The sequence below is a fragment of the Neopsephotus bourkii genome, unplaced genomic scaffold (genome assembly GCF_033783945.1).
Source record: "Neopsephotus bourkii isolate Nb327-2 ecotype Australia unplaced genomic scaffold, CSIRO-AGI_Nbou_v1 NB_533, whole genome shotgun sequence".
Lineage (NCBI taxonomy): Eukaryota > Metazoa > Chordata > Aves > Psittaciformes > Psittacidae > Neopsephotus > Neopsephotus bourkii.
Window position 1 is genome coordinate 2562615 of NW_026901034.1, and position 24690 is coordinate 2587304.

A 24690-nucleotide genomic window follows, 5' to 3' on the forward strand; every position below is an offset into this window, starting at 1 on the left:
TCCAGGTTAACCTTCTTGCCTAGTCTAGAAAACTCCACCAACAAACACTGAAAGACAATATGCATTTTGTACCCATGCAGGTCTGCCAAAGCAGGACCATGGACCCTTCCTACTGTTAAAAAAGTGAATGAGAGTTCAAATGTCTTTTGACATCTCAGCCTACCCCCTGTCTCTCAGCTCTAGTCCAACTCCTTTTTACTCAGTCTTTCTTTAACAAACATTTACACATGTAAGCAATTTCACCCACGGAGCATATAAGCTCCGTGGAAATATATGGCTCTGCAGATGGCAAATGCATTGTTTCCTGTCAGCATGGTTAAACTTGGTTTTGGTCAAAACAACTGGCAAAAATCAGCTGTATGATTTTGGGCTACATTATAACAAAACCCTACAAAACCAGACAAACAAAAAAAACCCAAACCCCAGACAACACCCCCACCAAAAAAAAACCCCAAACAACAACTTAAACCAAACCCAAGAAAAATATTTAAGATGTAGATTTAAATGCAAAGCTCTACAATGGAGACAAGACCATGAGGCAATCTGGCTCTTTTGTTTACAAATTCCATTTATAGCAATATACTTGGTTACATACAGATATGCTTCACAGCATATTTATAGGAGATGACACAGAGTCCAAGGCATGTTCAAGTTTAATTCACCATCCTAAGATTAAACTTGTAACACTCTCCATGGGAACCCATACTTTCAGAATTTAGATGCCATCATAAAGTTTTAAATTGTTAAGACTTCTAAGCTACAGATTATGTGACCAGCAGGTCGAAGGAGGTGATCCTGCCCCTTTACTCTGCTCTTGTGAGACCTCACCTGGATTATTGTGTGCAGTTCTGGTGTCCTCAACATAAAAAGGACATGGAACTGTTGGAACAAGTCCAGAGGAGGCCACGAGGATGATCAGGGGACTGGAGCACCTCCCGTATGAAGATAGGCTGAGAAAGTTGGGGCTGTTCAGCCTGGAGAAGAGAGGGCTGCGTGGAGACCTCATAGCAGCCTTCCAGTATCTGGAGGGGGCCTATAGGGATGCTGGGGAGGGACTCTTCATTAGGGACTGTAGTGACAGGACAAGGGGTAATGGGTTAAAACTTAAACAGGGGAAGTTTAGATTGGCTATAAGGAAGAAATTCTTTCCTGTCAGGGTGGTGAGGCGCTGGAATGGGTTGCCCAGGGAGGTTGTGAATGCTCCATCCCTGGCAGTGTTCAAGGCCAGGTTGGACGAAGCCTTGGGCGAGACGGTTTAGTGTGAAGTGTCATGGCAGGGGGGTTGGAACTAGATGATCTTAAGGTCCTTTCAACCCTAACTATTCTATGATTCTATGATTATGAGAATTCTCCTCAAAAGGGGACTATGGCATCCTTTCCCTGCTGTGATAGGCACAAGATTTAAAAATTATCTAACATTCTTCCCACAAGCAATTTATTAAGGAAATAAAATCTTTTGCAGTACTAGTTGTAGGATTTTTTAAAATCATTCTGACAGTTAACATGAAGTCACCACATCAAAGTATCGGAGAGCAGTGACTGGAAAACAGGCCAAAATGTTAGGTCAGCAAACAGAATTCACCCTTTAATTCAGTCCATTACTGACTGAAGCTTCGTAACCTGGTAGACAGTTGATTAAAAACCCAGATCCCAGCGAAGGGCAGCTGCAGATGTGCAAACTTCTCGGGAGGGCCGGGGCTGTGCACACATGCAGCCTTCCCAGGAGATGTCGCCTTTATCATCTCGTGTTATTTGTAACCTATACGAACCACAAAGAGCTTATTAACATCTCCAATTAACACCGCTATCCAGCAAGAAGCGCGCTGTGAGACGCGGCCTCGGCGGCACCGCTCCTCTCCTACAACAGCAACGAGAAGCGATCGGTTCTTCAACCGACACTACGGAGCCGCCAAGAGCACGCTGCGGCAGGATGCTCTGTACCAAGCCCCACGCCTCTCCGGTGGGCACCGTGGCACTACCCCTGCCACGGAGAGCATAGACAGCCCTGAGGAGCTCAGCCACGGGTCCCGCACCGCGACCCAGTTTCGCCTGGGCCAGTGGATTTCTCCGGGCTAGCGGAGCACCGCATCACCTCTATAGCCAGGCTAAGCCCCAGCACCAGCTGCAAGGCCGTGCGAAGGGCAGCTGAACCCGACGCCCCAGCTGCGCCCCTCCGTACCGCAGAAGTTCCGCTTTCCCGACAAGCAGTACAAGCAAAGCCACGTGCCGTGATCCGAACTACCATTGGTCAGGCAGCTGGTGATTTACCGGCAGTCTGACCAATGGCAGCCCCGACTCCGCCAAGGCCCCAGCTATACGACCCTCAATTGGTTTTTCTTTCAGCCAATCAGCCAGGCGTCGGGATTCACCTCCCCCTTTGACGGACGGACGCCCGCCAGCAGCTGCCTCTCCCTTTGCGCTCAGCGAAAGGGCCATCTCCCTACCCGCGCCGCGCTTTGTTTGGCTTGCGGGAGGGCCTCGGCCCTGCCTCCCGACTCGCTCCCGCTTGCTGCCAACCAATGGGGCGCCTTGTTTGGGGTGGGGGGTGACGAGCGCCGGTGCGCTCGGCTGTGCCCGCGCGCTGCGTGCTGTCCCGCCCCGCTCCGCCCCCGCGGCCCGGCGCAGGGTGACGGGGAAGCGGAGTTGCCGCAGCGTGAGCACAGCAGGATCCTGGAGCTCACTGCGGCCCAGTCCCGGGCGCCAGAGAGCCGCGGGTCCGGGGGCACGGCTTTCAGGCTGAGGGGGGAGCCGGCGGTGCCAGTACTGCGGCTTCCGAGGAGCGTGGGGAAAAGAGATCGTCTCCGCTGCAGGGAGCGGGGCTGCCGCCGCCAGCAAAGCTGGGAGGGCTTCTGGGGCCAGCAGTAGCTGCAGGTCGTGCCGGCCCCCTCCCGAGCTGGCGGGTCTGGGGCGCAGCCTGGGGGTGCTTGGGGCTGCGGGTGCTCGAAGACCTGAGCCAGCCGCCGGCGTGGGAGCTGGAGCGCGGAGGCTGCGCGGCGGCGTTGATGCGGCAGGTAAGGCCTGGGGTGGGGGACGGGGCCTCCTGTGCGGTGGAGGGAGTTGGGAGCGATACGGAAACGGCGCCCTGGGCCCCGCGGGGTCTGCCGTGTCCCGGGGGCACTGGCCTGGCCAGGCCTGGCTCTCCTGTCTAGGCCATTGATAACCGGGAGCGGCGGCGCCGGGGCCTGCGGGGAAAGCGTCCTGCCTAAGCGGAGCTGGGTGCCGTAGGGCATGGCGGCCGAGTAGAGGTCTAGGGTATCAAAGCGGCGAGGTTGAGGTTTTCCCGTTGGACGGAAAAGGGAAACCGGAAGCCGTGTGAGAACGGAGGAAAAAGTTTCCCAGAGCGGTGAGGTGGGCGCAGGGCAATCCCGGGGAGCAGGAGGCTGCGAGGAAGCGGTTCTGGGACGTGGGGCGGGCGCTGGTATTTGCTGCCTTCGTTGGTGACTGCCCCAAGATATGTCTCTTTGGCTTCCCCTCGCTTATCACTGAGGGAGGCCAGTGGAAATTAAACTTAAAATCAAGGAGATTTAAGCCTTATTTAAGTGAAGGTTTTGAGCATAGACGGTCAAAGTGGGAAGATTTCTGTCCTCAGTGTAACTGAAATCACTGCAGTTTTTTTTGTAGCGTGGAGAACAAGTTTGTGTCTGTAATCAGGGACTTGTCATCTGGATAGTTGAGTGTTAATATAAGTTTAGAGCCATAGTTCAAATCGGTCTACTGAGTGTTTGCAAATAATGGAGCGTTGCCCATTGCAGTTCTGAATCGGTTTAGTTAAAAATCATTAGAGGGAAAAGCAATATTTTAATGGTAGAAATACAACCCATAAACCGAGATTTCACCAGTTTGCACACCGTGCAAAGCTGATGCATCTTGTTTATTCAAAACAATGCTGTTTTGGTGTCAGGCTGATCCATAGCAGTCCCAATCTTTGTGATACTCAGCATTTCCCTCTCTTGTTCATTTTCCCCCTTTTCTCCTTCATTAAAGATGGGCTGTGGTTCTTGCTCTGATGACAAGGCAGCTGCTCCTTGCTGGTTTGCTGTGAGTGGTTTCCTTCTTGGACATTGACTTATTGCAGATACAGTGTAATATTTTTACACTCTTCTAAGTGTAAAAAGCCCAACAACCAGTTGTTGGGTTTTAGCACCTAATATAATTTAGTGTGTGTGTGTCTCGTGTTTTGTTCCAAGCATTCAAAAAACCCCGAACTGTGGAACTGAGGGGATGTATGAAGTGAGGCACAGGGTGAGTGGTCAAGTCCAGATGGTGAATGTGATTTAGGTGATGCCTCTGCTGGTCCAGCAGTGGTCCTCCAGCACATGATGGTTTAAAACAACTTTTCTGCTTGGCTCCATCGAAGTGAGGGGGAAGAAGCCGCAGCAGATGCTTGCGGAGTTTGTCGCCCCTAAATTAAAGAGAAACAATGGGGTTCGCGTCAATAAAATGACGAGCCCTCGAGCCCGAGCCGCCGGGGTTGCCGCCTCGAGGACGCGGTGACAGGCGCCTGGCCCGCGGAGCGCTGCTGTCGGCCGAGGAGGTGTCAGGGCGCGGGGCAGACCCTCGGGGAGAGGCGGAGAGGTGCCCGGGGGGGGGGGGGGGCGGCTGGAGCGTTTAGCTAGCCTCCTCCAGTCCCAGCCCCAGAGACAGACACGTACGGAGGAGGAGAAGCCGCCGCGCCTCGGAACATGACTCCCCCCCCCCCTCGCGGCGGGCCGGAGCGGCTCGGCTCCATGGTGAGGAGGAAGAAGAGCCCCCCGGAGCCCGAGGAGCCGCGGAAAGGGTAGGATGGGCGGCTAGGCGCCTGCTCGGCCGCGCTGTCCCGCTCCGCTCTGTCGGGCTCGGCGGCTGCCTTCGCCTTTCCTCTCGGCGGCTGTCGAGCGCTTCCCCACGCCCGAGTTTGGCCGGGCGATTTCTCCGCCAAAGCCGCCCAGAAGCGCTTCGGGAGGGTGCCGGAGGAGCCCGGCTGTCTTTTGGGGAGGTTTGGGTGGGGGGGTGTTCCGGCGGGGCATTCCTCCTCCCGCTCTCGGCACAGGTTGTTGGGTCGGGACAGCAAACGAAAGGGGATTTAGTAACAAACAACGGCGGCCATGTTGAGAGGAATTTCTGCAGCTAAACTTCTCCCCTCGCAAACCAGGGATTTCTCCCCCTCTCTGGGGGGCTCCCTGTCCTCACTCTGTGTCCCCCTCTGTCCTCTCTCTCCTCCCCAACAGGATGACAGTGAAACTGGGAGAGAGCGGCAGAGAGGAAGGGGTGAAAAAGCTGGGCAAGAGAGCAGGAGATGAGGAGTCCCTGGAAGAAGAAGGGGCAGGAGGAGGAGAGGCAGCTCCAGGCAGCAGCAGCACAAAGAAAGAAGATAAGATTATTAATAACAGCACTAACAGCAGCCCTGCACCGAACCCCAGCTTGTCGCAGGCCCCTGCCTCCCTTCAGCCCGTTCACAGCCAGGACCAGCATCATTTTCTCAGGTCCAGCGTCAGACCTCAGAGCAAGAGGCTGAAGAAGGATTCCCAGGCATCCTCCTCAGTTGGCAGCAGTGCTGCTGCAAAAAGCAAAGGTACAGTGTTTTGGCACCCTTAAAGCACACAGGGAAGGGGTTGGGGGGGGGGATCACCTGTGGGCTTGGGGGGTTGTCATTCTCCTCCGTCTTTTGTCTGGTTTGGTGGAAGGTGTTCTGGGGCTTGTTTCTCACACTAGCTGAAGTCTTCTTTGTGTCCCAAGGCTTCAGCTTCTCTGCTGCCCACTATCCTCTTTGCACTTTCAGAAACAGCGGGGGTTTTAATGTGTTTATGAAGCAGGAAAAAACGTGTTATGGAAGCAGACCATTAATTCCTGCATTTCACCTCTTGAGTTTTAGGAAATTGCTGTATTTGGGTTAGGAAACTAGACTGTAGCTAGCTGTGTAATCAGGTGGCTGTACTCCGAATTCTGTTCTAGGATAACAACAAAATACTGGGTACTAGTTAAAAAAGGGGAAAAAAACGCAACCCACAAGACACTGTTGGTTTTCTCCAATTATTTCTTTTTATGGCTGTTTTACCCAAAGAATTATTTTGGAAGCAGCTAGGAAACACACATATTGATATGTTTGTTTCTAAGGTTTTGTGAGTTCTGCATTACTGTTTCAGAACAGTTTGGGCATTTCCATGGAATTTGAAATTTTATTAAGGTTGTTTTGCACACATCTGAATGTCATGTACATACATACACACATGCTTTGTCACTTTAGCATTACAGATAAGAATTCGGGTGTTTTTCAACTCATGTTTCTTACTTCAGTAGCTCAAAACAAGAAGGATGTTTGAACGTCTTGATGCTATTGTGTGTGCTCAGCAGTTACTAGATGACATCTGGCACTGTCATTGAGCTATGCCTGAGACTGATTTTTTGGATACCTCCCACAAACATACTTGGGTGTTATTGTCTGATAAGTTCTGAGGAAAACAACTCTGAGATTTCTTCAACATTTGAAATAACATTAACTCTTGTTTGCTAAAACGGAATCTCCATGTGCCTTGGAAATTTTCTTACTCCTTGGTGCATTGCAGTGGCCTGCACATAAGGTCAAAATTGTGATGGTTTTGTATTATAAAGCAGTCCCAGTTGTGGTATTTTATTTATTACCATATCACTACAAAATTATTGAACTTGGTTGCTTCATGGTTAGTGTATACAATTGACTAAAGTTTTTTTGTTGGTTTTTTTTTTTTTTAGTATCTTAGTAAGTCCTCTTTATGAGATTAAACTTTTTGTTTCAAGTAAGGAACTCCTATGTGTAATGTTAGAGGGCAGAACTGAAAGGTGTATGTAGTTTTTCTCCTGCTTGCATTAAACCAAGTAAGCAGATGGCATACCCAGGAGCGCTTAGCTACAGATCATTATCTCAAGGGTTGCAAATAGAATTAAATTTAAGGAAGTCTTTCTTTGGGGTACATGTTGTCCATGATTGACAAGTTGAATATATGCATTTGAAATTATTCCATTGCTCTGGAAGTGTACACATGTGTGAAGAAAACACATTATCTTTGTGCATGTGTATATTCATGTCTGTATATTTGTACATAAACATTCAGTGTCAGTTTTTAGAGCAGCTTAGTTTTAGAGCAGCTCCAGTTTTCGAACAATTTTTAACTAGGTGTATTGACACAATTGTAAGGCAAACTTTGTTTATTTTGCAATTCAGATTCCAAAACAATCCCATTAAAATTATATACAGACCAGAAAATGCTATTTCAGTAACTGGTCACTTTTTGAGTTGTAAGACCAGCCACAGCTCTGCCTGGCTAGTTTTGGTGTAAATGTATTAAAGTTGACTTCTCTGATACTGTTGAGATTCTAACTGTCAAATCTTGGAGAACAGGGCCACAGAGTGGAATCCATTCTAATCTGAGTTCTTTACATACATGGATGCATACTGAGAGGTTTTCCAGGCTTGTCTGAATTCCCCCTAATGGAATGTCTTGTGATCAGAATTTATAAGGCTTTGTGTGCTGAATAAAATGCCTCACAGAGTTAGCTTCCATAGGGAACTAACAGGGGTGAAGATTATTCATAAACATTGGACTTAAGTCCTTGCATCAACTTTCTCCTCCCCTTGTAAGTACGAAAATGCTAAAAAGTTGAAATGCCCATGCTTTGGATCAGCTGAAAACTGGCAGCATTTCCATTTTGCATGTCACAGTCAAGGCGATGGCTGCAAAAGTCATTTTTGACATTGGCCTGTCAGAGTGGCTAGACCACACTTGTGCTTGGTCCCGTGATACCAGAGACTTGGTTTTACCATAGTCTGTCAGTATTGCTAAATTAAAATTTTATTAATCCTTAAAATTAGGATTTTGTGTATTCTAAAATGAAAACTCTGTCAAAGGCTATTCCTAAGGAGTGTAATTAAAAAAACTTAATTTCTTTCAAACTGTAGTTACTCAGCAGACATTGGCTTGTCCTAGACATGTCTTTAAAAGCTGTTTAAAAATGCTCTTATTTTCTGTCTGTTGTGGATCCCTTTTTTCTTTTGGCATTTGTGCTTTCAGGGTGCATCACTGTAGCAAAGTATTGATGAAGTAAACCTCACTGTAAAGGGCAGGAAGAGTTTGCCTGCTCAGAGGCAATTTTAGTATGGTTCAGGGAAGAGTGTTGATAGCAGTTCTCTAGTTCTGCCTAGTAGAATGTACAAATGGTACTGGTAATTTTCAGATTACTCTGACATAATTTTTTAATCGAGCATTTGGATGTTATCTCTTGCTATTTGTCTACTGAGTTGCTCTTTCAAGTTAAAGGCAAGAATGCCATAGAAAGTAGCACTGTAAAACAAACTTTGAAAACTATTTCACTTCAAACAGCCATTTAGTTTTGAATTGCTGAAAGATTTATCAGATTTCCTGCACAAATGTGTAAATCTGTGCATTGTTTTTATAATGGTTATTACCTTATTTTAAAATGTTGGTCATCTTTTTATTGTCTTTTCAAGTTTGTAGCTTCCACCGCAACTAATGCACACGTTTTCAAGTATGAATGCCTGGAAGTAAGTCTTAAAGTGACTTGCATGAAATCAGAGTAACTTGAAGGAATAGTGAGTGAAGACAGTTTATTATGAGAGTTCGAAAGCAGGGAGGTTCATTGAGGGAGAGGAAGCAAACCAGTCTAAGGATGAAGAAGAGGAAGTTTTGAGAACTCAAGTACAAATACACCCCAGGGCTGTGGAGCACAGGGTTTAAGGTGTGTTCTGGGGCATTTTCCATTAAGCGAGTGGTTGCACTATGCATGTGTATGTTTTGCCCACCTTGGTAAAAGCAAATGTGGAATACATTACCATCATATGCCATAGATTTAGTTTGAACTAGAGTGTTCCTATTTCCATGTTTTTATCCGTTTTCTTAATGCAGGGTGAAGTCAGGAGGAAATAGTAACAAAATCTAATGGTGGTGAGCTGAAGCTTGAAGATGTCTTTCATGTCGTTGCTCTGGATTTATTCATAAAACATGCAGAATGGCCTAAGCAAGTATTTGGATCTGTTTTGCAGTAACAAGCAGTTCTTTCTTGAAAAAAGAATTATTCAGCTGAAAGAATTAATTGAATTAAAACATTCCATCTTTTGGCATCGCAGAAAACTTGCTAGGCACCAGTCCAGTTTGTTTCAGTGCACCAAAGTTGCATATCATGTACTATGTGAATTAAATCGGGTACTGTCCTCCCTTGTGGAAAGAATGCATATACCAAGGTATCTAATGGATGTACTTACAATGCAGTTTTGCTGTATCTTGCCAGATTTGTATGCTGCAGAATATTTTGCAACCTTCATTTGAAATGCCATTCCTCCAGCATTATTTCTCTAGGGCAAGAATGTCCAAAAACTACTGGCATGGTCCCCTGTTCTAGTATTCTCCTTAATTCTGTCTGTCTCATTTGCACTAGGTACTTCTCCTTCCATCCCACCCTGGCACGTTTTTTTTTTCATTCTTTGTCTTCCCATGTACGCCAGTTTTTCTTCCTTCCCTTTGAAAGTGGCTCAGAACCAAAACTCTGCAGTATCTCATCCCATACCGCAAGAGGAGGATTTTTCCATGTGCCCTGTGCAGTAGCTACTGAACTTCAAAAGGTGGCTGCCCATAGAGTTGCGCAACCATGTGGTTTAGGTGGAATCTCGTATGAGGCTTTATGGGTGTTTTTTAATGGAAGCATGAGAGAATAATGATTTACTGGAGATGCAGGAATAACCAAATTTATAATAAGCCATGTTTATTTTTTACAGCTCTGTGTGGTTAGCTTAGGTAGTGCTGCATTTGGTGTATCATATATTAAATATATACTGCCCGTAGAAAAGCAAGCCGTGGGTTGAGTTTTGTTGTAGACTCCAGTTGAGAACTGGTGGTGTGTTTGTTTAAACATTTTCAGCTACATCTCGGTTGTGCAAGTCTTCTAAATAATAAGAGGTGGAAAAAGCTGGGGTGTCTGTATCCTTGGGGGACAGTTACCTGTTGTGTTTAAAATGTGACAGGATGTTGATTTGTAACAAGAACACTATCTGGTGTAACCATGCCATATGGTATAAGCTGTCCTGGACTTAACCTTCTTAGGTGAACTGTTTACTGAGGTGGCCCATTAGGTAGAAACTTTTTTTTCCAGTTATGATATTGGTACTCAGAATGAAGTGTGGACTTGCAGGGGATGTATCTGTCTGTCTCCTTCTCTCATCTGTTATTCTCTCGTGCTATTCTCAGCTACATTTCTTGGTGACAAATGTAAATTGTATCCAGCCTGCAGCTTTGTTGGGTTGTGCTTACACACAGCAAGTGGCTTTTCTGAAATTCCTAATGCACACACTTTCTGTGGGATCACCTAATTCGCGTCTTCACTGGAGCAGATGATATAGTATCTGCCATTAGAAAGATACGTGGCTAGAAATGGGGCTTGTTTACCAGGCAGTCAGAAAGAAAGTTTAGATGTTTATCTTTGATTGTTTTTTCATTGCAGTTGAGTAAATGCTTATGAAGCTTTCTGGAAAGTATAGATGATGGCAGCTTACCCAGCTCTGTTGGCAACAGATGCTTTGATATACGTTTCATGAGACTGCTGAGCAACAATTTGCAGATTTGTAGAAATAAAAAGGCTGTTGAAGGTGCTTTCTGTTAGGGCGTTCTAAATGGGAATTTTGGTGAAACCACTTTTGAAGGGGATCAAGTTTAGCCTTGCCATTGGCTCCTGTATAAGCTAAAAGAGAAGGAAAAAATGTTCTGAAAGAAATGTCCTGGCATGTTACAAGTTGGCGTTCGCATCCTGGGATCTGGGGAATGAGTTCAGTGGTCTGACACTCAGCATTTGTGCTGGGGCATGCAAGAGTATGGGAAAGTACTGTCTTGTTTATAAAGTATTTCATTATGGTTGTTCCACCTGTGGTTGACTGGTGACTCCTGAAGAAGCTGAGATTTTGCAAGCTAAGGCTGTAGAACACCAGTGGGAGAACCAGCCTGCGTATTCAGATACGTGCCAACCCATGAAGTTCAACAATGCAAAGTGGAGGGTCCTACACCTGGGTCGGAGCAATCCCAGGCACAGCTACAGGTTGGGCAGAGAAGAGATTCAGAGCAGCCCTGTGGAGAAGGACTTTGGGGTGCTGGTGTATGAGAAAATGAACGTGAGCCAGCAGAAAGTCAGCCATATCCTGGGCTGCGTAAAAAGGAGCATGACCAGCAGTTCAAAGGAGGTGATCCTGCCCCACTACTCTGCTCTTGTGAGACTCCACTTAAAGTACTGTGTGCAGTTCTGGTGTCCTCATTGCAAGAAGGACATGGAATTGTTGGAGCAAGTCCAGAGGAGATCCATGAGGATGACTGGGGGCAGGAGCGCCTCCCGCATGAAGACAGGCTGAGACAGTTGGGACTGTTCAGCCTGAAGAAGAAAAGGCTGCATGGAGATCTCATAGCAGCCTTCCAGTATCTGAAAGGGGCCTACAAGGGTAACGGAGAGGGACTCTTCATCGGGGACTGTAGCAATAGGAGAAGGGGTAGTGGGTTCAGATTGAACAGGGTGTTGTGGTTTAAGCTCAGCTGGCAACTCAGAACCACACAGCCACTCGCTCATTCTCTCCCTTCCTCCCCCTGTTCCTGGAGGGATGGGAAGGAGAATTGAAAGAGTATAACTCCCACAGGCTGAGATATGAACAGTCCAGTAACTAAGGTGTAACACAAATCACTACTGCTACCACCAATAATAATAATGGTAAGGGAAATAACAAGGGAAGAGAATACAACCGTTCACCACTTGCTGATGAATACCCAGCCTGACCCGAGCAGAGATCTACTCTTTCTGGGTGACTGCCTTCAGTTTATATCCTGGGCGTGACATGCTGTGATATGGAATACCTCTTTGGCTAGTTTGGGTCAGGTGTCCTGTTTCTACTTCCTCCCGGCCTCCCCTCCTCCCTGGCAGAGCATGAGACTCAGAAAAGTCCTTGGTCAGAGTAAGCAGTACTTAGCAACAGCTGAAAACACTGGTGTTATCAGTGCTGTTCCCGGGCTGAAAGTCAAAACCACGGCACTGTGCTAGCTACTAAGAAGAAGGAAAATGACTGCTGCTGCTGAACCCAGAACAGTATCCACCCCTTATTCCATACCACTCAGGTCATGCTCAGATCCCACATTTTTCAATATACCATCCTTTTTGTCTCATATATATATGTATATATACACATATATCCACACACACACAAAGAGAGATATATCATTCCTTAGTGCATGGACCAATCCCCAAAAAGCTGCTGAGTTCATCTAGTCCATGATGTTGGGCTCCATCTCTTGTAGCAGTCTTTCAGAGCAGGAGAGACAGTGTGTAGTGTTGGATTATTGCCTGCTGATGACACGACGGAACTCATCTGGTCACTGCTGAGCTTGACTGGTTTCATCAAAGTGGTCTTTGTTGGGATAATGATCAGAGGGAAGTCAGGGCCAGTCACTGGTGACCTGAAGACATTTAGTTGGTGGGCTGTAAAAGTTATGTAGCAGGCAACACCATATAATTGAGTTCATTGGCTGTTTTCCCCTAAAATCAAATCCGCTTGAGGTACACATTGGACTTCTCTATCTTCCCGCATTACCCACCACGTATATCGGGGTCCCTGAGCAAAAGCAATCCCATGAGTGGGTTTGCCATTACCTGAAGCAGGAATAACCCAGACTGTATTTCCCAGCAAATTCTTTATGTGCACCAGAGGAACTTTATCCCCCTCTGCAATATGTAAAAGTTCTGACTGGGCTGGGCCAGCCCTTTTGGCAGATCCTCTGGTGTTGACCAAATCTGGAAGCTTGGTAAATGTGTATCCCAATGTTTGAAAGGCCCACCACCCATTGCTCTGAGTGTAGTTTTTAACGGCCCATTTTACCGTTCAGTTTTCCCAGAGGCTGGTGCATAGTAGGGGACGTGATATACCCACTCAATGCCATGCTCTTTGGCCCAAGTGTCTATAAGGGTGTTCCAGAAATGAGTCCCGTTGTCTGACTCAATTTTGTCTGGGGTGACGTGTCACCACAAAATTTGTTTCTCAAGGCTCAAGATAGTGTTTGGGCAGTGGTGTGGGGCACAGCATATGTTTCCAGCCATCCCGTGTTTGATTCCACCATGGTAAGCACATGGCGCTTGCTTTGGTGGGTTGGTGGGAGTGTGATAATCTGAAGGCCTCCCCATATCGTCCTCCATGCCAGAGAGGCTTTGACCATTTGCCTTGCTTAATTGCAGCACATGTTTCACACTCATGAATAAGCTGGGCAGTAGCGTCCATTGTTGAGTCCACCCCTCGTTCATGAGCCCATCTGTATGTTGTGTCTCTGCCCTGATGGCCTGAAATGTCATGGCCCCACTGGGCCGAAAATAATTCACCCTTATGTTGCCAATCTAAGTCCATCTGAGCCACTTCAATCTTAGCAGGTTTATCCACTTGTTGGTTGTTCTGGTGTTCCTCAGTGGCCCAACTCCTGGGTACATGAGCATCTACATGGTGTACTTTCACCACCAGTTCTGCACCCGGGCAGTGATATCTTGCCACAGTGCAGCAGCCCAGATGGATTCACCTCTGCGTTGCCAGTTGCTCTGCTTCCATTGCTACAACCACCCCCACAGGGCATTTGCCACCATCCATGAGTCACTATAGAGGTAAAGTACTGGCCACTTTTCTCATTCAGCAATGTCCAAGGCCAGCTGGATGGCTTTCACCTTGGCAAATTGATTCAATTCACCCTCTCCTTCAGCAGTTTCTGCAACTTGTCATTGGGGACTCCATACACCTGCCTTCAATCTCTGACACTTCCAAAGCACTAGAGGGGCCCACGGGACTAGATATTTGCCCATACTGTCCCACATACCGTGCCACTCGTGGCTGTCCATCCTTGGGAAAATCTCTTGGTGGTCCTCCTATATCGTCATCTAATCCTAGACAAGATTTGAGCTGGACACTGCTTAGCTTCCGTGATCAGACAGGATCGGTGTTCTTAGGGTGATCATGCCATAGGCAAAACGTAGCATGTGCAGCAACAAGCTGGTTCCCAGCAAGAGGAGCAGGGTGCTTTCAAGGGCATTGAAAGGATATTGAGGATCTTTAAATCTTCCAGAATCTGCTCCCACTGTAAATAGCCTGGTGAGGTGCAGAGGGTGTGAGGGAATGCCTCCTTCATACGTTGACCACCCGAGGAGGGAAGGAAAGATGTGTAATTGCTAAACACTTCATTATGTACCTCCCGAAGTATAGAAGTGATGACCACACTGGGAAGTGAGATTCATGGTCAGTGAGTCAATTGTATTGCAAGTTATTGCCATGAAGTACAGTGAAACAATAACCCTAGATCAGGCCCCCCAGCTGATTAAAACAGCAAATACTGGCTATAAGTAAGGTACGACATGCTGAAACTCTGAGATCAAGAGCAACAACTTTGAAAGGCAATAAATCAGCATTGTGACGAGTGACTATTAATCTGAAACAATGAATGCTTATCACAGATACGATTAGATGCAGTGGTCATATCTGTCGTTATCTCAACCCTTTGTGCCCGACCTGGAGCGCTACAAAGTAGTGTCGTGGTTTGAGTCCAATGGACAACCCAGAACCACGCACTCACTCTCTCCCGCCCCATGTTCCTGGAGGGATGGGAAGAAGAATCGAAAGTATATAACTCCCAGGGGTTGAGATAAGAACAGTCCAGTAACTAAGGTACAACAGAAATCACTACTGCTACCACCAATAATAATAATAAGGGAAGTAACAAGGGAAGAAAATACAACCACTCACCACCTGCTGATGGATACCCAGCCCGACCCGAGCAGTGATTTAGCCCTTCTGGGTAGCTGTCCTCAGTTTATATACTGGGCATGACATGTTGTGGTATGGAATACCTCTTTGGTCAGTTTGGGTCAGGTGTCCTGTCTCTGCTTCCTCCTGGCTTCCCCTCTTCCCTTGCAGAGCATGAGACTCAGAAAAGTCCTTGGTCGGAGTAAACATTACATAGCAACAACTAAAACCATCGATGTTATCAGCATTGTTCCCAGGCTGAAAGTAAAAAACACAGCACTGCACCAGCTACTAAGAGGCAGAAAAATGACTGCTACTGCTCAACCCAGGACACAGGGAAAGTTCAGGTTAGATATAAGGAAGAAGTTCTTCCCTGTGAGGGTGGTGAGGCACTGGAACAGGTTACCAAAAGAAGTGGTAAATGCTCCATCCCTGGCAGTGTTCAAGGCCAGGCTGGGCAGAGCCTTGTGTGACATGGTCTGGTGTGAGGTGCCCTTGCCCATGGCAGGATGGTTGGAATTAGATGGTCTTAAGGTCATTTCCAACCTCAACTATTCTATGATTCTGTTCTAGGTTTTACTCTGGGGATTCCAGCTTCTATGGATGTGGAATCTGTCACAGATAGGAACCGGCTGGCGTGTAAGAGCTGCCAGTGGACAGCTGAAAAGCAAACCGTAAGATGAGGTAGAGCCTGGAAGGAAGAACTTCTTGTGGCTATAGCCATGATTAGACACTGGTGCTTTCAGTGACCCAATTATTTGATTCCATGCAGTGTTTGTCATCTTCATATCATTTTCTTTTAATTTCAGTTTTTAAATCCCTTTATATAAATTTTTGCAACTCTTTGTGTTTTGCTTAGAAATACAAAGACAACAGCTTTTTCTACAGAAAACAGAGCTTCAGATGATGTCATGCCGTTCACAGATAGATGAAGTTCTAATAATGGGGCATACAGGCAGGTAGAGAAAATTGAATGAAAGGAATGAGTTTCTCTGAAACGTTAGTGTTCTAAGCCATGACACTGTTGGGGGTTATAGTTCATATATAGTTATAGCTGTAATTGTTTGGATGTCCAGTCCAGTGGCTGGGTGGAATGGCTGTCTTGTCCTTGTCACATCTGCAGCCTTCTCCTTATAGAAATGATTTTCCTTAGACCAAGCACCTATGTAGATGGTTAGAGCAAGGTCCCTTCCTCTCCCATGGAGCTCTGCAGCAGTAATGGTCTGGCTGCCCTCTGCAGACCCCGTTGTTCTAATGCATTGCTAAAGTTTTAAATAGTCTGTTGTTGGGAATTAATGATCATTCTCATCTATCATTTGTGGGAGGATGAAGACTTGTTAGCTGTTCTCTGTGTTACAAGAATCCCATACAGTAAGATTGAAAGAATGAATTTATGGGATGTGATTTAATGATGTATGACTACTTTTTCTTCAACCTATTACCCTCAGTTGGTTTATAATACTATGTTTTAGGGTATATTCCAATCTGCTACCTTACTGAGATCCAGTGAACTCTAGGGTGGATTGTGGTAACCCAGTGAGAAACACTACCATGCTCAGTAGTAAGAAGGTTTATGTGAAGGACTGATAGAGCAAACTGCTTAATTCCTGGAAGAATTAAATGGCATATAAGATCTCTGTGGAGGTGACAGTGTATTGGAATTTTTAAATCTTCATCTACAGTACTCTAAACAATTACCTGGATAGGACATCTTTTTCATTGGGAGCTTGCTGCACCAGGAGAACGTAGATTGAAGTCAAGCACTTGTGTGTTTGAATTCCCCTTTCTCAACCAAAGACTTTAAATATTAATATTTGTATTTCTGGATCATGCATGCTGTGATATCCCAGTCCCACACTTGCCGAACAAAGAAGCAATTCTGTGTCTTTAAAGTTGTTGGGTTTCTCCTCAGCCATTTGTTGAAGTGCTCAGGGTTTGTGGTGGTTTCCTTTTTATTTTAAGGATTCTTTTTTTTACCTTTAGAGTAATGGAAAGTTAAGCATTTGAATTCTGGCACTGTATCAGTGGCTGATGAAAACTTTAGGAAATAGAGAAGATGTTTTGAGAAGTTGGTTTTCTCCAAGATGTCCAATTCTTTCTCATGTTTTGCCTCACATGCGTCCCTGTGGTGACAGTAATTTTCTTCAAAAGGATCAAAGTAATTTCATAGAAATAAAAGAAACATTAACCTTAAAATTGTCGCAGTATCATTTTTGTTGTCGAGTAAATATTTATTGTGTGCAGGAAAAAAATGTCTTCACATACATCTTACTGGATTCCAGGTTTGATTTCAAATGTTCTTCATCACTTGAAGAAGCAGATTTTTAGGATTAGGAGAAATACAGTTTTGTCACCCAATGGAATTACTTTCAAATTGCAACTGAATAGTTACAGTTCAGATTTACATACAAGTCTTTCAAATCTCTAAAGCATAGTAAGCCTGTAACAGTTGATTCTTTTGATACTCTTTGTTTAAATAATACTAAGATTATCAAATTTGTATATTCTGGGTCTTGAATGAGATCTATGTGTATGTATAGATATAAAACCACTGACTTTGTCAGGTAAACAAGCTGCTTTACAGAACTTGAAAGATTTTAAAAGGTAACATTTTAAGCCTAAATATGATGGAACTGTGACAGTGTGTAACAATGGGAAACTAGTTGGGACCACTGTATTGTGCAAGCTGGATTTATAAGCAAATAATTGGCTGGCCTGAGTTTATGTTTTCTGTTTTATAAAGGTCTGTAACTGGAATTAACACGCTGATAATCTTCTACAGTGTCAACCAAGCATGTTTGGTTTCATTTCTGTTGTCAATAGATCACAGGTTTAAGGTTAGTTGCTAATATTTTTGCTGATCAAAATGTCTTTGAAAGACTAATAGTTTCGCAGGTAATTAAACAAAAAAGTAAAAAAGGATTATTCTTCTGAATCAAGGCGAGAGAATAGAATCTTCCAGCAAGCAGTAGATGTAGCTCTTGCCTTCCTGCAAGTTCTCCATCCCATTTTCTTCCATGTGCCCTACTTGCATAAACAGCAGATTCTCTTGGTTCTGCCAGACTTTATTCTCATCCCAGGATTTCTGATCTTTGGGATTTGTTTTTTTTCTAATCTCTGTTTCTTGGTGTGCTGATAACTGACAAAGGTATAATCAAGGCCACTCTTCTGTGCCTTTTTTTCAAAAGTGCCAAAACGATTTGGGGAAATAGAGGTTGAGAGTTTGGAGAAGCTCAAGGGAAGGAGAAAAGAGTTGGGGACAGCTCAAGGTACCCCTTTCTCTGGGATACCTTTAGCCACCCTAGATGAATTCAGTGTCTGAGGTGGTGCTCTTCACACTGAGGATCAGGCTCTTGAGATTGCTGATCCATTGTCATGTGATGAAATTCAGTGGACATGTTTCAGTCATTTAGTTACCACAGTTACTTTGGAGGCAGTAGGATCAAGACCAAAGACAAGGATGTGAGCTTCCATCTGTTTTCTCCTGGTCATTAGTTTGCTTTATTGTCACATGCATGTTCAGCATCAGTCAGAAGTTCCCCTCAGCTGCAAAAGGGCAACTTTGAGCGCACCAGTGTATAAGCATCAAAGTATATGTTGTCTTTCAGAGGTTGTTTTGGTGTATTCCTGCTCATCTGTCTTATATCTGCAGTTGAAGCCTTCCCCTTGTTTTTCACTCTTTGAGATTTTATTTCTTTAACACAAATCTTGTTATACAAGAATTGTATTTCAGGTGAAATATCTTGAAATAAAACCTGGTACAGAAAGGAGTGATGAAGAAGGAGGAAATTCTGAGTTCCTCAGAATTCCAAGTTCGTCACTTACCTCTACCCACAAGCCATCCTCTTGGTTTAATAGTCATTCTGGTCATGCTTTTTTTTTGCAGCAGATAATGGAACGACTGCATCTGGTGGTACATCAGGAATTCCACACAGCAATCCTGCTGGGAATTCCAAGTCAGCAGCAAGGAACCTGGGCTCCTCAGCTGGAGAGAAGGAGGAAGGAAAGAAGGTCAGGAGGCAGTGGGAATCGTGGAGCACAGAGGACAAAAACACTTTCTTCGAGGGACTGTATGAGGTACAATAACACACTTAGATGGCTTCATGTAGTATCTGAGTATTCCTAGAGAAGGTTGGTGCATTTGAGATTTTCATGATGAAATCACACATGTTTTTGTACAACTGGCTATAAACCAGCTGACAATAAAAGCTCTTTTTGTGAAATATTTGTGTTTTATTCATAAATGTTTATAATAATTTCAGTTATTTTTCAGATACAGTTCTGTTTCAAATGAGAAATAAATACATAGCGTAGTGTCCCCATCCCAGCTTTCAAAAGCAACACATTTATTCTGTAGTATTCTCAAACAAGAAAGTAAGTTTTGTTCTAATAAGAATGGTTAGCACTGTACTTGGGCTTTGGTCACAGAAGGGTTTGAACCAGTTCAGTAGTAAGTCTGAGAGACAAGGAGAAGTTAAATCATCTTCTATTTCATATGACATGTATGAGCTATTCCTGGTTTAGGATTACTTTAAGAGCACTTCTGTTATGAAAATACATACTAAAGGAGAAAACAAAAGCAGTGCTGGTGAGGGTTTTTTCTGCACGTCTGGATCTTCTTACAACTACAGTTTTTAGTGGTAGGCATGATTCACACATATGTGTTGTGTGGAAAAAGTGAACACTCTCTTTACCTCTTCTGACGTGCAGTGATGTTCCTGGTAATCATGTAATTTTTAAATCACTCATCACTCAAAACTTACAACTTTTTTCCCTAAGGTGGATTTTTTCCTGCATTATTTGAAACTCAAATTTTACATTTCTAATTATTGGAACATGAAATTTACTGTAAATAAAAGTTAAGCTGTTATATATTACAGGCTTTTCCTTCACCCTAGTTAGAAATGGAGGTAGGAGGGAAAATGCAGAGGAAAGTAAAGAAATCTGAGGGAGAGAGTTGAGATTTTCAGTCCTGCTGCCCAGCACATTTCTGAATAAAGTTGTTTGGGCTGTTTTGTTTTTTTTTTGAAGTTTGCTAGCAACTTACAGTTTTTATTTTGAAGCAGTGCAAGAAATTGGAAAATAATTAATTTGGCATCTGAAATGCACTTTAGATATCACTGTCATTCTTCTGCTGTTGAGTTTTGATACCTAAGATTTTGTTGATGACCTTAAAAATCTAATTTCCCAAGAAGAACCCCCAGAGTCATTGTGTTGTTTTATGACAAGACACAAGTTTGGTTTTGAGTAATTGTGTTTGTTTTATTTATTATTTAGCATGGGAAGGACTTTGAGGCTATCCAGAACAACATTGCTCTGAAATACAAGAAGAAGGGCAAACCAGCAAGCATGGTGAAGAATAAGGAGCAGGTCCGCCACTTCTACTATCGCACCTGGCACAAGATCTCCAAGTACATTGACTTCGATAATGGTGAGTATGCAATGACATGGGCTTAGCACGGAGCTCACAGCCTCGTGAGGGTTAGAGTCCTGGTTTTCAATGCCATCATGGAGAGCAGGAATGTTGGAAGTTAGAAAATGGGTACTGAATAGGATGCCTGTGAACACGTGTTCATGTTGTTTTCATCAGTGTGGCCATACTTCATGGGCTTTGGAAAATGCTTTGCAAAAAACGGTATTTGTATTGCTGCTTTTATATGAATTCACCACAGCACAATAAACACTGATCCTACCATTAATACTGGAGACAGGCCAGGTTCAAGGGAATACAGGGTTTTTTCCCCCTCAGGAACCCACCTTTGAGGACAGCTACCTAAATGTTAGTCAGGCATGACTTCATTGTGCAGATTGACTTCAGCCCTACTTTGCTGTTCTTGAGGGACAGTACAAATTTAAAAAAAAAAGGAATGTCTGATACAAGTATAAATGGTGAAATATTTGCTCACACTTTAAATAAGCTTTAAGTTGTATGATTGGTTCAGTAATTTAGGATTCCAACTGCCATATTCCCCTCCTCTATTCTTCCCCAGGAAAACAAAATTTGGAAGTCATAAATACTGCTAATGGTGTTTTGTAGCAATAATACTGATGTATGATCACTGATAATGGATTTTTACCAGATTCGTCCTATTCAGTAATGGGCAGTGAGAAGCCAAGTCAGTTTCTGGGTAGCCTCATCTGAGTCATGGGTTAAAGGAATTTATTTCAGAGTGAACAGATTTTACTGAGATCCAGTTCTTTTGATTTTTAAGGTATGAAGAATGTCAGTTTTCTTGTTAGCTTGTTGACCAAGTAAAGGTCTCCAGGGCTTTCCTATATTTCTGATGCTGTATTCCAAGTTGCATAAATCATGGCAGTTTCATGGTGGTTGAATTTTCTGATCTTGATACAACTCTCTCACATCAGCCAAAGCTGGGGTAGTAAATTCAACTATGTGATTTGTGGCCAGAGCCTCTCCAGTTGAAAAGAACTCATTAATGAGAGATGGAGATGGCTTGAAAAAAGCTGAAGGAGTGGAAAGATAGTGTATGATATAGTCTCTTTAATTAAATGGTTTTGTCTGTTCCTGAGATATAGGTGGACTGGGATCTAAACGAGGACTTACACATGTAAAACACCTGTCAGAACACAAATTTTGGAGTTCTTTTTTAAAGCATGGCAGTATTTTAAGATGAAAGAAGCCATTAGCATTTTGTTTAAAAACAAATGTTACAGCAAACACAATATGGAAGAACGTAAAAAAAAAAAAAAAAAGAATGTCATGAGGAAACTTAATCTGTTTTCTGGATAATGTGAAGTTCTATATCTATACCTGTAAGGTCTGAGATGTCATTGGCTGAAGGAATTTAAGAATTAGTACAAGAACTTGGTTAGCCGTAGTATTAGTAATATGTGTACCTGGATTTTGAGATTAAATGAGTCTGCAAGTCAGAGAACTGAGTTATCGATGAACAGATAAGAATGACTATTCTAACCTGTTCTGTAAACCATGAGACTGTCTTTCCATGCTGTCATAGACATTTAGATCTATTAGCAATAATAATGTCCACGTCATCTGTGTTGGTGAGAAAGGAGGAAAAAACCTTGGAAGGTTGAATGAAGTGTGTGCAATTCTTCATATAAAAACATAGAATCTAGAACTTGCATTAAATCTCTACAGTGAACTCGTGCACAGAAACATTTTTTCTGGAAAATTCACACCTGCTTCTTAATTTTCATAGAAGAAAGAATTCTGTATGCATTTTTCTGGGAGCATCTGGGCATCCCCTTTAAAAATCATAAACAGTTAAGTGATGCCAAAGTTAGCTTCACTATGATTAGCTTTATCTTGCATATTGAATTGTTGCGTATTTGTTTAAGTCCTAGAGAAGCAGCTTTTTCTTTCCTGTAATCTAAAAGATGTTGTATTTCTCAGATATTTAAGTCACCAAAAGGAAATTGGTGAACTTGTCTCATTATGGTGTTTCTTGAAACAGAACTCAGTCTGATCTTCCATGAGATGTTTGTCTCATTGAAAATACAAATAATCTCATTTTCAGTGTTGAAATGGGTATCTGCAGTGTAGCTGTGTATGGGTATCTGCAGTCTGCATATCACTTCCACTTTTTCTGCTTTCCAGTGTTTTCTCAAGGGCTGAAAAAATCCTCCTTGGAGCTTTATGGCTTAATCTGCTATGGGGAACTGAGGAAAAAGATTGGGGGATGTGAGTATAAATTACTTAAAATTGTTATATGGTAGAATCGGAAGGGACTACCCTTGAAGATGACAGTGTCTTGAGTTACTCCGAGTTTGTGATCATTGTATTCTGTTGCTGGGATTTGTTGTATCTTGTCATTAAATGTATTTGCATTTTTAAAGACCTTCTTATTCTTTTGAATTAGTCTCCTTTTTCTTTAAAAGATTTCTTTAGCTTGTGCTATCTGTGGGATACACTGCATGTGGTAACCGCAGATGACAGGTAAAAATGTGTGCAGCTCAGGTTCTCTCTGGTTTAGTCTTGAAAACAAAGCAATTAAATGTGTAAATTATCTAAGAACTTGGTGGCAGATAAAAAAGCAAATCAAATGTTAGAAATCACTGGAAAAAGGTTTACAGAAGCAGATGATTTACAGAAAGCAAATGAAATATTAGAAAATAGTAGGAGAAAAGGAAAGAATGGAAGGCATCTTTTATCATAGAATCAGAGAATGTTTTGGGTTGGAAGGGACTTTAAAGCTCATCCAGTTCCAACCCCCTGCCATGGGCAGGGACACCTTCCACTAGACCAGGTTTGCTCCAAGCCCCATCCAACCTGGCCTTGTAACACTGCAGGGCTGGGGCAGCCACAGACTCAGTGGGCAACCTGTGCCCAGCACTTCACCACCCTCACAGGGAAGAGCTTCTGCCTAAGATCTCATCTCAGTCTCCCCTCTGTCAGGTTAAAGCCATTCCCTCTTGGCCTGTCCCTACAGTCCCTTGCCCAAAGCCCCTTTCCAGGTTTCTTGTAGCCCCTTCAGGCACTGGAAGCTCCTGTAAGGTTTCCCCCTAAGGAGCCTTCTCTTCTCCAGGCTGAACAAGCCTGGGTCTCTCAGCCTGTTTCCAGAGAGAGTTGCAGTTGAAAGTGGTTTGTTCCCCTCTCCTGCCTCTCCTCTTCCCCCTTCCTCTTGTGATATTCACCTAATTCCGTCTTCCCAGAAACTGAGATAACCTACATAGAGCTGCCAAGACACAGAAGCGTTATCATGAATACTTTCAGCATTGCTGAAAAGTGGAGGTTAATTGTTTGGTAAGCAGATTTGGCCTGACTATAATAGAAACTATAAATCAAGTTCCCATTATGTCCATTTAAAAATGTAAAAGTGTAAAAGAATTACACGTGTTTTTTATTATTTTTATTCACTTTTCTTTATCACATTCAACACTGAGGGCTTGATGGTCTTTCAATACACTGTGCTGCCTTAGCAACAGTGATTGAGCAGGAGGATGAGGAAGCTTCTCTTTTTAATATTGCAGTGTCAGATTAATGCCCAGCAACCCAAGAGGACTGTATTACGTAATATGCTGTATTAATGTCCAGCACCCAAGCTAGAGTTATTTAATCCATGAGTAAAATGCAATTTTTGTGGCAAGGATCATGTAAAGCTTGCACATTATGAAAATGGAAACTTTTCAGCATGTGTGTGTTACAGTGTATTTGTGCACATTAATCCTATGTGAGCATAAAATGTAATAGCTTGAAAACTGCTCTGAGCACTAAAAAGGCCGTGACTTTATCACTTCAAATCCTAATTCACTTTGTTGTCTCAAGGTATGGATGACAAGAATGCAGTAAAACTTAATGAGCTCATTCAAGCTGGGTAAGTAAGAACTTATTCCTGAAACTCTTAAAACCAGGTTGTTCAGCAGCTTGACTGTTGAGTTGGTCATCCAGAGTCTAGGAGGCATTTCTTACTTTAGAGCTACAGTTTGACCTTTTCCATTCTTTGTTTGTTTTATATGCTGTTTTTTCTCTCTTTACCATGTGAATACTCTTCCCTAAGAGTATTCTCTTCAAGAGAGAATTATGGGATTGCAGGGTTCAGTCTTGGCAGTGTACTTTGGGAATATGGAAGGGGCTAGAAGCTGCTGTACTATCGTAACTTGTGTGAAATCTCTTTGAAAGGATGCTATTTGAAGTGGAGTGACCATTAGGCATCACTCAGCAGGCATTGGTTTGTCCTAAGTGTGTCTTGAAAAGCAATTTGAAAATAGTACTATTTTCTGTCTTCTACAGACCCCCCCTTTCTTACTTTTAGCATTTGTGCTTTCACGCTGTTTCATTGTAGCAGACACATTATTGGTGAAGTTTATTGTCAACAGGAGAAGGAGTTTGCCCACTCAGCAGTTGATGTTTTGCCTTTACCTTATATAAAATGCAGAGTTGCTATTGTGCCTTTCTGTTGTTCAGGAACTGAGTTTCCAAATGAATTCCATACAGTTTATTAACC

At 43.7% G+C, this 24690-nt stretch overlaps 1 protein-coding gene across 4 annotated transcripts in view; it reads left to right on the forward strand.

The window, feature by feature from the left end:
• Nucleotides 1–2719: 2719 nt before the first annotated feature.
• Nucleotides 2720–24690, forward strand: part of CRAMP1 (cramped chromatin regulator homolog 1) — a 45608-nt gene continuing 23637 nt past the window's right edge. For 3 of the 4 annotated variants that reach the window (XM_061350768.1, XM_061350769.1, XM_061350770.1), the window contains exons 1-6: nt 4642–4777; nt 5208–5551; nt 18651–18841; nt 20042–20195; nt 22344–22427; nt 24012–24060. In XM_061350768.1, the coding sequence (XP_061206752.1) occupies nt 4683–4777; nt 5208–5551; nt 18651–18841; nt 20042–20195; nt 22344–22427; nt 24012–24060 (917 nt within the window). In that variant the 5' untranslated portion in view covers nt 4642–4682. Of the gene's footprint in view, nt 3012–4641; nt 4778–5207; nt 5552–18650; nt 18842–20041; nt 20196–22343; nt 22428–24011; nt 24061–24690 lie in introns of those variants that run through there. The other variant, XM_061350771.1, reaches the window with a different exon arrangement.